The sequence below is a fragment of the Salvelinus namaycush genome, chromosome 17, assembly GCF_016432855.1.
Source record: "Salvelinus namaycush isolate Seneca chromosome 17, SaNama_1.0, whole genome shotgun sequence".
Classification (NCBI taxonomy): domain Eukaryota; kingdom Metazoa; phylum Chordata; class Actinopteri; order Salmoniformes; family Salmonidae; genus Salvelinus; species Salvelinus namaycush.
This window is the reverse complement of record NC_052323.1, coordinates 8,242,871-8,260,620: the sequence shown is the minus strand read 5'-3', so window position 1 is coordinate 8,260,620 and position 17,750 is coordinate 8,242,871. Positions and strand designations below refer to the sequence as shown.

Here is a 17,750-nt window from a genome sequence, read left to right as displayed (position 1 = left end):
TGTAGTCGATGAAGAGCATTCTTTTTCTTCTTTTCTTTTTTTTCTTTAACTAAGTCAGCTAAGAACAAATTCTTATTTACAATGACGGCCTACACCGGCCAAAACCCTAACCGGCCAATTGTGTGCCGCCCTATGGGACTCCCAATCACGGCCGGTTGTGATTCAGCCCGGGATCAAACCAGGGTCTATACTGATGCTTCTAGCACTGACGTGCAGTGCCTTAGACAGCTGCATCACTCGGGAGCCGAGGAGAGGGTACAGCATTCTTACATAGGTATTCCTCTTGTCCTGATGGGATAGGGCAGTGTGCAGTGGAGATTGTGTCATCTGTGGATCTGTTGGGGCTGTATGCAAATTGTAGTGGGTCTAGGGTAAGGTGGAGGTGAAATGATCCTTAATTAGCCTGTCAATGCACTTCATGTTGACAGAAGTGAGTGTTACGGGGCGATAGTCATTCAGTTCAGTTACCTTCGCTTTCTTGGGTACAGGAACAATGGTGGACCTCTTGAAGCAAGTGGGGACAACAGACTGGGATAAGGGGGGGTTGAATATGTCTGTCAACACTCCAGCCACCTGGTCTGCACATGCTCTGAGGACACAGCTAGAGATGTATGTTAGCTAGCTAAGTTAGCCATGTTATGTCGACCTCAGGATAGGATTTGAGAGCACTAGTTAATGTTTAGCTAGTAACTTGGCTGCATGCTAACAGTAAATTCAGTGGCTATCCAGCGGCTAGCCACACTAGAAAAACTCAGAAAAAACTAACAGTAATAAGGTCCTCAATCAGCTTTCTGAATTGCCCTAGAGTCACCAAAACATAACATTTTAAGAACATTTTGAAGATTGTTCCACAAATAAGGTGCAAGAAAGCTAAAAGCTGATTTACCTAACTGAGACCAAAAGGAATTTCTAAAGTTAGCCATCCCTGAGACTGGGTGTGGTAACTCATACGTCTAAAGTTTACTAAAGATGTTAGGTACAGCGGGAGTTTATGTAAAAGGGTTTTACACATGCAAACATAGCAATGTAAACCTACACGACATCAAAGAGGTCCAACCAACTTTCTGGTAGAGAATGCCGTGATGAGTAAACTGTAACCCGTAATAAAGCGCAGTGCGCTATGAGAAACTGCATCTAACGGCTTTAAATGAAGTGGCAGCTACGTTTATATAGATAGGAACGTCTACTGGAGAATCTGCTTTCCATTGTTTAGCGAGAAGCAGGATCTATTTCTATAGAAGAACCCCATTTTTATTCTCAGCTTCTTAACTAACTCATCAATATGGTTTTTAAAAAGACAGCTTTTCATCTATCCAGATGCCCTGATATTTGTAAGCAGGGACACGATCAGTATGGACACCATCCAAAGTACTTACGTTTAAATTATCAGACTTATTTTGATGCAAGCTAGAGAACAACATATACTTACTTTTACCATCATTCAGTACTAATTTCAGGTCAATAAAGGTTCTCTGTAATACAATGAAGGCAGACTGTAGTTCAGATAGAGAATGGTCAACGGTGGGGGCAATAGCATACACAGCAGTAGCATCGACATACCTGATTACCGGTTACCTGATTTAACACAGTAGATACACATTGGGGCAGTTTTACTGACACAGAATATGCCTAATCTTAGACTAAAAATTGCACTTTTAAACTAGACTAACTGAAATGGCATTTCTCAGACATGGTTTAAAATAGTCTGACTTGCCCAAGTCTGGATTTAAAAAGTCTGATTTCCAGAAGGACGATTAGAATTAATCTAGATCCAAGTGAAAGCTTAAATGAAACCTGTCCAGAGGAATAAAGGGGGCAGAGAGCTGCAGCAAAAATGTATCAAGCATATCACCCTGGCGATTTTTTTTCATCTATCTTAAGCAAGGCATCTAGCACGTCACAGGTAGAAAATTGTTGAAATGAAAACAAAAAGCTAGAGGCTGGCAGAGGTAAGAACAGTCGATTGACTGACCAGAGTCATTTTAAACCACCGTTACTCTCAAATAAAAAGCCTGCAGAGATAAAATTATGATTAAAATAATCACTTATCCCATTCTTCTCAGTTATGATGCCAGAGTCAGACAGAACTTGCTTAGGCAGCGAAGAAGGGGAATTTGTATGCTTCAGTGCATTTACTGTTTTCCAATGAGCTTTGCCCTTTCATGTGTTGATGAAAAGATATATGAGCACCCACTTTTGGCACTGTTTTGCATGCTGCCCCACATGTGTGTATGCATCTGTTGCATCTATGAGCCTTTTTGTTTTGCCTGCTGACTTTCTTAAAAAGACAAACATATGATCGCTGAGTCAATGGAATTCTACTCATATCCTAGCAGCTGTAGAAGCTAGTGCGTGTTATTTCACAGCCACACTGATTCACACAACGCCCCAGTGCGTCCCCTCCCACCTCCTGTCTCAGCGGCAAGCTAATGAAACTGTCCAATATGTGACAGGAGGGTGTTGTGGGAACATACATATTGTTGCATTGGCCAAACCCCCAGGCTGTGGAGCTGTTACAGTACTCTCTCGTGTGTGTGTGTGTGTGTGTGTGTGTGTGTGTGTGTGTGTGTGTGTGTGTGTGTGTGTGTGTGTGTGTGTGTGTGTGTGTGTGTGTGTGTGTGTGTGTGTGTGTGAAAGAAAGAAAGAAAGAAAGAAAGAAAGAAAGAAAGAAAGAAAGGAATTGACTTGAGGGATGATTATGAAGCTCCCCCTGGTGGCTCAAAATGTTATTGTCTAGTGAAATGTATGGCATATACAGCTGAAGTCGGAGGTTTACATACACCTTAGCCAAATGCATTTAAACATTTAATCCTAGTAAAAAATTCCTGTCTAGGTCAGTTAGGATCACCACTTTATTTTAAGAATGTGAAATGTCAGAATAATAGTAGAGAGAATGATTTATTTCAGCTTTTATTTCTTTCATGACATTCCCAGTGGGTCAGAAGTTTACATACACTCAATTACTATTTGATAGCATTGCCTTTTAAATAGTTTAACTTTGGTCAAACATTTCGGGTAGCTTTTCACAAGCTTCCCACAATAAGTTGGGTGAATTTTGGCCCATTCCTCCTGACAGAGCTGGTGTAACTGAGTCAGGTTTGTAGGCCTCCTTGCTCGCACACGTTTTTCAGTTCTGCTCATAAATGTTCTATGGGGTTGAGGTCAGGGCTTTGTGATGGCCACTCCAATACCTTGACTTTGTTGTCCTGAAGCAATTTTGTCACAACTTTGGAAGTATGCTTCGGGTCATTGTCCATTTGGAAGACCCATTTGTGACCAAGCTTTAACTTCCTGACTGATGTCTTGAGATGTTGCTTCAATATATCCACCTAATTGTCCTCCCTCATGATGTCATCTATTTTGTGAAGTACACCAGTCCCTCCTGCAGCAAAGCACCCCCACAACATGATGCTGCCACCCCTGTGCTTCACGGTTGGAATGGTGTTCTTCGGCTTGCAAGCCTCCCCCTTTTTCCTCCAAGCATAACGATGGTAATTATGGCCAAACAGTTCTATTTTTGTTTCATCAGACCAGAGAACATTTCTCCAAAAAGTACGATCTTTGTCCCCTTGTGCAGTTGCAAACCGTAGTCTGGCTTTTTTATGGCGGTGTTGGAGCAGTGGCTTCTTCCTTGCTGAGTGGCCTTTCAAGTTATGTCGATATTGGACTCGTTTTACTGTGGATATAGGTAATTTTGTACCGGTTTCCTCCAGCATCTTCACAAGGTCCTTTGCTGTTGTTCTGGGATTGATCTGCACTTTTCGCAGCAAAGTACGTTCATCTCTAGGAGACAGAATGCATCTCCTTCCTGAGCGGTATGACGGCTGCGTGGTCCCATGGTGTTTATACTTGCGTACTATTGTTTGTACAGATGAACGTTGTTCCTTCAGGCATTTGAAAATTGCTCCCAAGGATGAACCAGATTTGTGGAGGTCTGCAATTTTTTTCTGAGGTCTTGGCTGATTTCTTTTGATTTTCCCATGATGTCAAGCAAAGAGGCACTGAGTTTGAAGGTAGGCCATGAAATACATCCACAGGTACACCTCCAATTGACTCAAATTATGCCAATTAGCCTATCAGAAGCTTCTAAAGCCATGACATAATTTTCTGGAATTTTCCAAGCTGTTTAAAGGCACAGTCAACTTAGTGTATGTAAACTTCTGACCCACTGGAATTGTGATACAGTTAATTATAAGTGAAATAATCTGCCTGTAAACAATTGTTGGAAAAATGACTTGTGTCATGCACAAAGTAGATGTCCTAACCGACTTGCCAAAACTATAGTTTGTTAACAAGATATTTGTGGAGTGGTTGAACAACGAGTTTTAATGACTCCAAACTAAGTGTATGTAAACCTCTGACTTCAACTGCAGCCTAAAACTAGCCTTGTCTCAGATCTGTTTGTCCAATCAATATTTGGCATGATAAAAGCCAAAGGGGTTGGCAAGACAGCACAAACAGATCTGGGACTAGGATAATGTTAAACTGGTTCTGCCTCTTTAACATGCACTGGTCATGTTTCAATACATCTGAGGGACTGATATGCATCTAGCATTTCATAGGTGGCATAGCAGCTTGCTTTTGTAGATTATTTCATCTCTATGTAACCTTTTAATCTATACACTGACCGATGGTAAGTCTGTGTCCATCCTCAATTTGACTCAATATGGTGTGAGCTCTGTGTGGGATGTGTTCGTGTGTGGCGCGTGTGTGCATGTGTGTGAGTGCATGTGTTGGGAGAGTGTCATGTCCCCCATTCACCCTTTTCTCAGTGTTAATTCTCAATGACCCATTGTTTTTTAGTATGAATAATTCTCTACCACCTGAGTGCTTACGGGAATATTTCTCAATCTCTGTTGTCCTCAATGCATCCTATACGCACTCATTGAAACAGTAGAGACGGGGAGGAGACACTGAATGCACTAACATGTAGGCCCTGAGCCACTCTGGGGACATTCACAATCCTCACAGTAGTCTACCGGATGTTGTAAGTAGATGCAATGTTTGAACACTTATATACACTGCTCAAAAAAATAAAGGGAACACTTAAACAACACAATGTAACTCCAAGTCAATCACACTTCTGTGAAATCAAACTGTCCACTTAGGAAGCAACACTGATTGACAATACATTTCACATGCTGTTGTGCAAATGGAATAGACAAAAGGTGGAAATTATAGGCAATTAGCGAGACACCCCAATAAAGGAGTGGTTCTGCAGGTGGTGACCACAGACCACTTCTCAGTTCCTATGCTTCCTGGCTGATGTTTTGGTCACTTTTGAATGCTGGCGGTGCTTTCACTCTAGTGGTAGCATGAGACGGAGTCTACAACCCACACAAGTGGCTCAGGTAGTGCAGCTCATCCAGGATGGCACATCAATGCGAGCTGTTGCAAGAAGGTTTGCTGTGTCTGTCAGCGTAGTGTCCAGAGCATGGAGGCGCTACCAGGAGACAGGCCAGTACATCAGGAGACGTGGAGGAGGCCGTAGGAGGGCAACAACCCAGCAGCAGGACCGCTACCTCCGCCTTTGTGCAAGGAGGAGCACTGCCAGAGCCCTGCAAAACGACCTCCAGCAGGCCGAACGGGAGCTTTAAACAATGTGATTTTCTGGATTTTTTTTCTCATTTTGTCTGTCATAGTTGAAGTGTACCTATGATGAAAATTACAGGCCTCTCTCATCTTTTTAATCGGAGAACTTGCACAATTGGTGGCTGACTAAATACTTTTTTGCCCCACTGTATATGCATATCCTAGCTTCTGGGCCTGAGTAACAGGCAGTTTACTTTGGGCACGCTTTTCATCCGGACGTGAAAATACTTCCCCCTACCCAAGAGAGGTTAAGACCAACCCCCTGTCTCCCACCTGGAATTCTTGGGGCTGGGCTCCCCGATTGTAGACCTGGGCTTGGGCGTGTTGGGCCTTCTCCATATGTTCCCTCACGACTGGCCATATGGCTGTCTTCCGCTCCCTCATCGTCTCCATGTGCTCTACTACGCTGCGTAGGGGGTTCGGTTGGGCTTCCCACACCTCCTTGGCGAGGTCCAGTAGGCCGCGTGGCGTCCTCCCGTAGAGGAGTTTGAAAGGGGAAAACCCAGTGGAGGACTGGGGTACTTCTCAGATTGAGAACATTAGGTGGGTAATTAGCCCCCACAGGGCCGCAAACAGCGGACAATCTCGTCCCACTAGGAGAGGTATCGGCAACTCTGGTACTGCACCAAACCTTCATCTGGCAGCTCCCTTGTGGCGTCACGATGTTGGCCCATACGGTTGGATGCCGCTTTGTGTCCCCGTGAACACAGGAAATGGACGTCTCCCTACCACGTTCAGTCTCCTGGTTCAGCAGGCTTGTGATTACGAGGGTAACCATACTTCCGGAGTCTAATAGAGCGTCCGTGTCGTGTCCGTCAACCTTCACCGGGACCATGGGTGTAGTTGATTTGTGGTGTGCCCAACAGGAGGTGACGTAGTTCACTGCGTGACCCACCTTGCCTCCAGGGCTTGCTGATGGCATCGACTCCTCTCGAGCCGGGCAATCCCAGGCAATGTGCCCCCGGGCGCCACACTCAAAACACCTCCTTTGGTCTCCATCTACCTTGGGTTGTCGGTGGCGGGTCGGCCCTATCCTAGCCGGGGGTTTGCTGTCCTTTGGCGCATAGACTCGCTGCCCTCTTCATTTCGTGGGGTAGTGCCCGTAGGAAGCGATCCAGGACCACTTTGTCTAGGATGAAGAGGGTGGATACGTCGGTTAGGAGCTATCCCCTGGTGACACGCAGTTGGTCTCTCATCTGGGCTCGGGGGGGATGAGTCGGCTACGAACCTCCAGTTGTGGAAGAGTTGAGCCCGATGGACCAAGCTGTACACGTAGCGGCTGAGTATCTCCCATTTGAGTCCGTCGTAGTTAGCCACCTGTTCATCGTTCAGGTCCCATTATGCCTTTTGGGCATTCCCAGAGAGGAACGGGGCCAGTAGACTGGCCCACTTCGGTTTTGGCCATCCTTCCCGTAGTCCTGTCCGTTCAAACGTACAGAGGTAGGTTTCGATGTCATCATCTTCTGTTAGCTTGATTAAAAACTGGTTTGGATGTGATTCAGTAGACGCTCCTCCTTGTAGCTTCCTGATTTCCTCAATGAGGCAGTCATTTTGTAGCCGCTGGTCCTCCAGCGTTCGTTCCTGAACCGCCTGTTGGGCCCGGATGAACTGAGCTATCAACTCGTCCATGCTGATGCTGCATAAACGTCAACCCTGATCTGACCACGTTATCAGAATGCCTGCATTCTCCACCACTTGCGGCAGAACAGCGGGTTGGGTCAAAACATTTACACAGATCAGACACGGACAGAGTAGGATTAGCTCAGTTTCAAAGGTGTTTATTAAAATAATAGTTTAAAAGAAAAGAATAGGTCTCCCCCATGAGACCCTCTCCGGGATACCGTCTTCTTGGCTCCGGGTCTTGCTGTATCCTGTGGGGATCAAAAACTTCACTCACTCCTGTTACCTCTGCAACTATACGGGAGTCCTTTCTTCCCCCACTCTCTCCCCTGTGTGCTGCCCTTCTGGCAGCTTTATGGGACTTGTACAGCTGGATTACTCACCAACTCCCAATCAGCCCCAATTAGTCCTGGCCGGAGAGCCCGTCAAGACCTGGCACGTCCAGCAGATGGAGCCATCGCCTCGTGATATATACTCCGTCTGTCACCAGGCCTCGACGAGTCTCCCCCTGGTGGCTGACCTGCTGTACACCACAATATATATATAGAACTGTCAATACAAGGTGAACACTTATGTGGCGCTGGAGAAGAAGGCTGACGTTTTACGTGTCCCCAACCAATTGTGTTTTTTTGTTTGTTTCTTTGCAACTTACTTTTTTACCGATTTTGTACATAATGTTGCCGCTACCGTCTCTTATGACCAAAAATAACTACTGGACATCAGGACTGCGATTACTCACCACAGACTGGCAGAATCGTTTTTTTCCTTTTACGAGTCTGACGAGCCCAACGTGAATGATATACTGCTCTCGCGGGAACAAGCCCAGATCCTCGTGATTTGCGTGAAGAGAAGGCGGAGAAAAAGGCGCCAAAAGGCAGGTTGCCTTCTGAGAATTCGGAGGCGACCCCCACTTCCTTCCATTCTGCTAGCAAACGTGCGATCTTTGGAAAATAAAATGGATGACCTACACGGAAGACTAAACTACCATTCAACATTCAAAACTGTAATATCTTATGCTTCACGGAGTCGTGGCTGAAAGATGACACTATCAACATACAGCTGGCTGGTTATACACTGTGCCGGCAGGATAGAACAGAGGCATCTGGTAAGACAAGGGGCAGCGGACTATGTATTTTTGTAAATAACAGCTGGTGCGCGATATCTAAGGAAGTCTCAAGCTATTGCTCGCCTGAGGTATAGTATTTCATGATAAGCTGTAGACCACACAATCTACCTAGAGAGTTTTGATCTGTATTATTCATAGCTGTTTACATACCATCACAGACTGAGGCTGGCACTAAGACAGCATTGAATGAGCTGTATTCCGCCATAAGCAAACAAGAAAACGCTCACCCAGAGGCGGTGCTCCTAGTTGCCAGGGACTTTAATGCAGGGAAACTTAAATCCTTTTATTTCTTATTCTTATCTGTATTTTTTTTAAACTGCATTGTTGGTTAAGGGCTCGTAAGTAAGCATTTCACTGTAAGGTCTACCTACACCTGTTGTATTCGTAGCATGTGACTAATATAATTTGATTTGATTTTTAATTGAAGTTACAGAACAGAGTAGCGGTGTTCTATAGTACACTGTATTACTTCTATAAGTAATATAAGGACAGGACATGAGATGGGAGTAGAAACTAACGTGGGCATTGTTTCATGCATTTCGCAGAACAATACATTCCAATGTACGTAAGCAGGGGGGCGTTACAAGTGTAGAATAGAACTTATTTGCTACTCCCAATATAATGTAAGCAAGCCCCATTTTGTCCTAATCCAAGCTACTCCAAAGCAATATGTTCTAATCTAAACAATGTGTCACAAGATGAGGAATGAAGACTGTACTCCAACAGAAGCAATCATTGCTATTACTCCTTAATTTGATTATTATAGCTCATCTGATTAAATCAGTCACACCTCATTAATCTGTACCAGGAACGATTGTGCATCTGATCTTGCCAATTAATCCAAGGAAAGACACATTTTATTAAAGCTAATATCTACTGTACCTTTGGAAGTCCTCTGCCTCATAAATGTACATAATCATGCTGTGGTAGGCAGAGTTTTGGAGATGGAGGATGAAGTTATGTTTCTGTATCTCTAACATAAAGGGGATTTTCTCTGAATCACATTACAGCTATTTGCCAATAATCCCAAGGACAAGTGACCTGCAAGCTTACTATAACTCCCCAGTTATTGTAAAGGTATACTCCTCAGCGTGGAGATTTGGTTATTGTCTTAAAAGGAATTGGAGGTGAGGGAAAGTAGGTATGCTATGTGAGGTGGTCGATTGGGCAACCTCATTAGGATGGAAAACACAGGAAGCAAAGGTCAATAGGTCATCGACTGGATGTTTACAGGTCATTCTAGTGTCAGAAACGTTCAGTTTCCTGTTTTTCATGTTAAATATTAAGGCCGGCATTCATTGATTAGTGTGTTGGATTTTCACAAATTATTTTCAGACATTTTTATATGTAGTTGTATCCCTGAACTAGCACACCTGATTCAATTAGTCAAGGGATTGATGATTAGTTGAGAAGTTGAATCAGGTGTGCTAGCCCTGGAATAGATGAAATACAATGAACAGCCAGGGGGGTCCCCCAGGAATGGTTTGAGTAATGCTAATATAATAGGACGGTTAGGCTTATACCGACTGTTTTAGTACTGTATGTATTATTTGAGTGTGTTGACATAACTATTATTTTGGTTACGATTTACAGCCAAGGTTACAAACTTTTTCAAATTTTCAGGCATCACCACGGTCCTGACCATGACCACGTTAAGCATCAGCGCACGCCACTCCCTCCCCAAAGTCTCCTACGCCACCGCCATGGACTGGTTCATTGCCGTGTGCTTCGCCTTTGTCTTCTCCGCTCTCATAGAGTTCGCTGCCGTCAACTACTTCACCAATGCAGAGATGGAGAGACTGAAAAGGAAGCCGCCAAAATGCCCGCCGGCGCCCCAAACAACCCCAGTGAAAGTGAAGGATATGGAGGAAGTTCTGCAGGTGTGTTAAGACCTATCCTCATTCCCTATACCCTTTTCCACTTCAGAGACTGAAGTGTGTGCACTTGTTCATTCCCCTTCGTTAATTTGTATGCTGATCATCAAATGGAGATTCATTGCAAGTCTAAAAATCGGATAAATGCACTTACTAAAATGTCCTGTTTTTTTGTCAGATAATACAGTAACTGAAGGTTACTTTAGCATTGATAATTTATTAAGTTTGGAGGGTCTCTCTTTTCCTGGCTCTCTCCCTCTCTCTTAGTACCGCTCTTTTTCTTGGTGCCTCTCTCTTTCTCTTTGTACCTCTTTCTGCCAGCCTTCTCTCCCACTCTCTCCATGGTATCATGAGCTAGAAACATTCACTTCCTGAAGGCCAAATAGGAATAGTAAATGGTGAATACATGTTAAGTTTGTCCCATTTAGAGTACAGCTGCACAGCTGTCTGCTTAGATCAATGCACGCCATTTGTAATCCAGCGCAGAGGCTTAGCAATATTATCTCAAAAGAATTCTAAATATGCTCTGAATGTCCTACATTTGCTTGCTTTCTCACAATTTCAAAAAAAATCTTCAGCATGAAGATAAGTGTGTTATGAAGACCTGTGTTTTAGAATATTTTTATCATTTTCATTTGTTACCTGCATTTACAATGTGATGCAAGCATGTTTGCAAGAGCCATTTTGGTATTACAAAAAAAATGAACGGCTCCTACAAAGTTCTTGGTTTTGCTCGTCATACTGCGTACAGCATGTTCTCATGAAAGGGTATTTGTACAGAATCCCGTGTAATGGGGGTTGACCAAACATGTTTATATTGAAATCATTACTCCATGCACTTGCCTTCTACTGTAGTAAGAACACAATCCTTCATTTAAGGGGAAATTACATGTTAACTATCTCATGTCACAGTCCAACTGTTGATTGATGGCTGATACGGACCGGAAAACAGCCATACATTCCCTCTGTATGGCCCGATGATTGCTTAAAGTGTGCCCTGTGGATCTCAAATCTTTGTGCGGCGTAATCGCGCCTGAATGCAGTTTTAGTGACAACGGCACATCAATGGATTAGCAGGTTGCCACAGCAACACTGCTGGGGCACATCTGTACAAGTTTCAGAAGCCCTGGCGCTGGGAGATAACTCTGTTCCTACAGAGCTGTGGCTCCAGCCCCGCACGGCTAACAGTGGGCAAATCTGCTCGGCATTAGGGCCCACGGTGTGTAATGATGTGGCTCAGATTTATCTAAAACCTTTTACCTCCCAGCCATAGTGATGTCAAACCTAGCCTAGTGTCCACAGCACTGCGCCTCACATCTCTCAGACAGTAAGCAATACGCTTAGCCAGTTAGCACATCCCAATAGGGGAATTATCACCGGTGAGGCTATAGTGCAGCACCTCCCTCTTCTGGGGCTGAAACCTATGCTAGCTCTCAGGAGATAAGCTCTTTTGATGTTTTACTCTACTGCCATGCCGCCCCATGGAACAGTACCTTGTGACATAAGCTTGTGTGAAATGAGTGAACCTACACCAATAACGTCTGGGAGCTGGCCTATTCTACCACGCAGTGCAGTATGTATGCAGACTAAAGAGTGTCGGCGGTATAAAGTAGGCCAGTCATATTCAGGCCTATAGGCAAGGGTTAGAATCAGAGGTTCCTGACTGTTAACATGGCAAAGCTCTGCATAGTTGATATTTATCAGCTCAGTACAATTGTCATATTGTACCTTATCACAAAGAATCAAAGAAAATAGTCACATTTAATTCAGATTGCTCCACTTCAAGGGGTTTGCTTGTTGTTGCACATGAGTGAACTATGTGCACAATTCATTCACATCACTGCAGTTTTGGGTTGATGGTTATTTTTCCCTCTCCACAGCATAACCCTGACACCAATGGTAACCTGCGGAAACGGATGAACTATATGTCCCAGCAAGATGGCCAGAAAGCAGAGTCCAACAGCACAGCAGCGGCAAGAGGGGTAACCAGGAAACAACCCCAGTCTGGCCAATCATCTTCATCCAAGTGGGCAACTGGCGGCGCCATCATCCTACCACACTCCAGCCCCGGCCCCGCCAGCCAACCCAACACTTCCTCCTTGACCCTGTCTGCCATGAACATGCCCCTGGCTCCACCCACAACTGAGAAAGCAATGACAATACCAGCCAACCAGAGCCAGCCCACCGCTGACTCCTCGCTCCAGGACCTTCTAGGACCCAGACTGGAGCACATTCAGCTGATGGGCAAAAATGAGCCCAAGCAGTCGCCATGCTCCCAGCCGACCACCGCCAGTATGGGCGGGACCAGTAAAATCGACAAGTATGCCCGCATCCTGTTCCCGGTGTCCTTTGGCGCATTCAACATGGTGTACTGGGTGGTTTACTTGTCCAAAGATACCATGGAGGCCAAATTTAGAGGCCAAATGTAGTTTCTAGCTCCTCTTGGGGTCATTTTGGGAATGATTTTCTACAAAATGTAAAATGACAGGAGAAAAAGAGCTTTGGAGACATGGGAGATTAAATCATTTTTTCAACTAACAAGGAAACCAAATATGCTGGACAAGAGCCTCAAAAGATTACACCCAGGAATACTAATCTCAGCACATCTGTTTGTTTCATTTCCCGAGAGGTCTTCTGAGAATGAGCATGGTAACAAAACCATAAAACCATTTTTAAAAAAATGTCTGATTCAAACAAATATCACAACTATACTCTGGGTGGCCATATCCAATATGCAATACAGTAACGGTTTGATGGATTGGTTAGTTGTTTTAATGTTAGTGAGTACAGTAACACCTGATCTTAGCGTAAACGGCTAATGTTCCCTCTAGTCTTAGCAGGCATTGCTCCAATGACAAAGGATAAGGACAATATCACTGAAGATGAGCTGGACACACAAGTCGCAAGGTGTCGAGCATATGAAGACAAGAAGATTTTGAGTGTATTTTCTCCCTTACTGATGACCAGACGTAAATGACTGGGTATGTTGTCATTTGTTCTGGTTTTAAAAGTAGATACATTTTTGTCCACTCAAGTCTAATTTGCGCTCCCAGGTCTGTACAGCAAACCTCGACCAAGCTTTGTTAAATAGCATAGAATGAGGATACCAAATACCATAGGTGCTGGCCTATTTACTTCACTCAGTACCCTACAAACAACATTTCCAGGGGGTAATGTTCCTCTAAGCCCCATTAGTTCCCTCCAAAAACATTCTAGGAAGTCTTTGTTTGAATGTTCAACGATGAAACGATTGAAACGATTGATGAGTGTTTTTCTTTAACATTGTCAGTTTCTGGAACATTGTGTACCAATGTATTCAATCAATATTATTATTTCATGTTAACTTACAAAGGAACATATTGTAGGAACCCTTTGGTTTGGGAACGTTTCCTCTGAGTTCGGGAGTGTTTATTTGTTAGCAAATGTGGGGCCTGATTCATACGGTTTTGTGCGCTACTTGTTATTGTGAATCATGTGTGCAGAGGAAGGGTCATTCCCCATAACCAAATTCCTACTATTAATGTAGAATGCCATGCACTACCATGAGTCCATCGGAACACGCCCAGAAGTTCTGTTGGTTACCAACTGGGCGCACTACGTCATTTCAACATGGAAATGTTGGTAATATTTGGTTGAGACGTTGATCAATAAGATTTCAACCTTTATTCACCCACTCAAAAAGAAAGCCATGAGTTTGTTGAATTCCCAACGTGGTATCACTATGCTTTTAACCATCTAAAAGCACAACCAAATTCCAATGGGAAAAACAATGTCTGATTTTTGATTTAGTTGTCATCTAAATGTGTTATTAGTGCACTTTGAGCCATTTAAAAAGCAGAACAAAGTTCAAATGGAAATACAATGTTAGATGTTGTATTTATACAAGAACTTCATGTGTTATCACTGTGCTTCATCTAATAGCAAAACCAAATGACCAGGGTTGCAGTTGAGATGACATTAAAAGTACGTGATGCAGGTGATGCTGGTCGAGATTCTGCGCAGATTATTATAGCAATTGTGAAGATCTCCACAGACCAGCGACCTTTGCATGCTGTCTTGAACATGCACGCTTTCTATGATTACATAAGAAGACATTTAGTAACAGTAACCTCAATGTGGCCATGGATGTGTTACTCATATTAGGTTAAATAAATACTGTTACATTAGTTTGTAAGATAGCCTTAACTTCATGCTATTTACTGTATTACAAAAATAATATTGAATTGTGTTTGTCACCAAATATCATCATTTAAAGGAGAAGTTCTGTATCTAATGATTGGAAAGTTTCATGTGAGCCACTGGCTTAATCCGATTCTTTAAAATGTTGAGTTTTGGTTGAGATGGAGGCATATAAATGATTAATTTGTAGACAAACTAGAATTAATGCCAGTCTGTCAGTGGCAGAAAACTATCCAAGCAGAAAACACATCTCCTTCAAAGGTTAATATTTGGTTGTGTTGACAACCAAACACAACTCAATATCCAGCTTGTCTAAAAATGAATAATTTGATATATGTTGGATTCACGTCTCCATGTCAACCAAATATCCAAGTTAAAGAATAGGACTAAATAAAATCAAAAGGTAAATGCACTTTATTCAAAGTTTGATTTAGTACTATTCTTTAACTTAGATTTTTGGTTGAGATGAGGACGTGTATCCAACATAATAATTATTCACTTTAAATCTTTAAAATCAACCAAAGTTTTGAAACCCTAAACCTATATGTATTTTTAGTTGAACCCTGGGTTGAATTGAAACAGTAGCTGTTGAGGACTTCGCACATGCTATATACAGTCGTGGCCAAAAGTTTTGAGAATGACACAAATATTAATTTTCACGAAGTCTGCTGCCTCAGTTTGTATGATACTATGCAATTTATATGTATATGCAATTTGCATACACTCCAGAATGTTATGAAGAGTGATCAGATGAATTGCAATGAATTGCAAAGTCCCTATTTGCCATGCAAATGAACTGAATCCCCCCAAAAACATTTCCACTGCATTTCAGCCCTGCCACAAAAGGACCAGCTGACATCATGTCAGTGATTCTCTCGTTAACACAGGTGTGAGTGTTGACGAGGACAAGGCTGGAGATCACTGTCATGCTGAGGGAGTTTGAATAACAGACTGGAAGCTTCAAAAGGAGGGTGGTGCTTGGAATCATTGTTCTTCCTCTGTCAACCATGGTTAACTGCAAGGAAACACGTGCTGTCATCATTGCTTTGCACAAAAAGGGCTTCACAGGCAAGGATATTGCTGCCAGTAAGATTGCACCTAAATCAACCATTTATCGGATCATCAAGAACTTCAAGGAAGGCGGTTCAATTGTTGTCTGGAAGGCTTCAGGGCGCCCAAGAAAGTCCAGCGAGCGCCAGGACCGTCTCCTAAAGTTGATTCAGCTGCGGGATGGGGCACCGCCAGCACAGAGCATGCTCAGGAATAGCAGCAGGCAGGTGTGAGTGCATCTGCACGCACAGTGAGGCGAAGACTTTTGGAGGATGGCCTGCTGTCAAGAAGGGCAGCAAAGAAGCCACTTCTCTACAGGAAAAACATCAGGGACAGACTGATATTCTGCAAAGGTACAGGGATTGGACTACTGAGGACTGGGGTAAAGTAATTTTCTCTGAATCCCCTTTCTAGTTGTTTGGGGTATCCGGAAAAAAGCTTTTCCGGAGAAGACAAGGTGAGCGCTACCAACAGTCCTGTGTCATGCCAACAGTAAAGCATCCTGAGACCATTCATGTGTGGGGTTGCTTCTCAGCCAAGGGAGTGGGCTCACTCACAATTTTGCCTAAGAACACAGCCATGAATAAAGAATGGTACCAACACATCCTCTGAGAGCAACTTCTCCCAACCATCCAGGAACAGTTTGGTGACGAACAATGCCTTTTCCAGCATGATGGAGCACCTTGCCATAAGGCAAAAGTGATAAGTAAGTGGCTCGGGGAACAAAACATCGATATTTTGGGTCCATGGCCAGGAAACTCCCCAGACCTTAATCCCATTGAGAACTTGTGGTCAATCCTCAAGAGGCGGGTGGACAAACAAAAACCAACAAATTCTGACAAACTCCAAGCATTGATTATGCAAGAATGGGCTGCCATCAGTCAGGATGTGGCCCAGAAGTTAATTGACAGCCTGCCAGGGCGGCTTGCAGAGGTCTTCAAAAAGAAGGGTCAACACTGCAAATATTGACTCTTTGCATCAACTTCATGTAATTGTCAATAAAAGCCTTTGACACTTATGAAATGCTTGTAATTAGACTTTAGTATTCCCTAGTAACATCTGACAATATCTGAAGACACTGAAGCAGCAAACTTTGTGGAAATTAATATTTGTGTCATTCTCAAAACTTTTGGCCACGACTGTAGACCTGAACAGTATCATTGATGATATGACTTATAAAGTATGTTAACATTTCATTTGCTTTGTTAATTGTGATCAGTGTCCCTTCCACGGGACGGTTGAGCTAACGTAGGCTAATGCAATTAGCATGAGGTTGTAAGTAACAAGAACTTTTCCCAAGACATAGACATATCTGATTTTGGCAGAAAGCTTAAATTCTTGTTAATCTAACTGCACTGCCAATTTACAGTTGCTATTATAGTGAAATAATACCATGCTATTGTTTGAGGAGAGTGCACAATTTTGAACAAGAAAAGTTATTTATAAACAAATTAGACACATTTGGGCAGTCTTGATACTACATTTTAAACAGAAATGCAATGGTTCATTGGATCAGTCTAAAACTTTGCACATACACTGCTGCCATCTAGTGGCCAAACTCTAAATTGCACCTGGGCTGGAATAATACATTATGGCCTTTCTCTTGCATTTCAAAGAAGATGTAACAAAAAATACAAAATAACATTTTTTTCCCCTTTGTATTATATTTTACCTGATCTATTGTGTTCTCCTACATTTCTTTCACATTTCCACAAACTTATGTGTTTCCTTTCAAATTGTACCAAGAATATGCATATCCTTGCTACAGGCAGTTAGATTTGGGTATGTCATTTTAGGCGAAATGTTTTTAAAAAAGGGGCGGATCCTTATTAAACCTACCCTTTGGAATGACTTCTATAGCAACAGAGAATCTATTTAGTTATTAGGAGATGAATTGTCATTCTCACCATAGCACATTGGTCGTAGTCAGAGACATATCGAAGCTGGGCTTGGTTAAAACCCTGGATGTGAGACCAAAGGGATAGATCATGTCTCCAGTAGGAGGTGCTGCCTAGCCTATTTTTTTCCTGATAGTGAATTTAACATTGAAGATCTGAAATTGTTTGAAAGGTAGAAATTCAACATATTTTATACAAGGTTCGTCTATGTTGACAATTGGTTACCATGATGACAAATCCTGTGGTTTAAATATCATCTTCAAAAAAACAGTTTACGTTGTACTTTTTACAAATCCATTGTATTTTCCATGTAGATTCCACATCCCCATACATTGACAAATTAAATTGAAACAACGTGGGTTCACTTTGTGCCCAGTGGGTAGGGACTTGGTGGGAAAGTGTGCTATGTAA

General features: G+C 43.0%; 1 protein-coding gene across 1 annotated transcript in view; it reads left to right on the top strand.

Moving 5' to 3' along the window:
* Positions 1-12,641, top strand: part of LOC120061884 (gamma-aminobutyric acid receptor subunit alpha-6-like) — a 32,700-nt gene extending 20,059 nt beyond the window's left edge. Inside the window, exons 8-9 of the mRNA XM_039011661.1 lie at positions 9,962-10,218; positions 12,093-12,641. Of these exons, the coding sequence (XP_038867589.1) occupies positions 9,962-10,218; positions 12,093-12,641 (806 nt within the window). The remainder of the gene's footprint in view (positions 1-9,961; positions 10,219-12,092) is intronic.
* Positions 12,642-17,750: the final 5,109 nt, after the last annotated feature.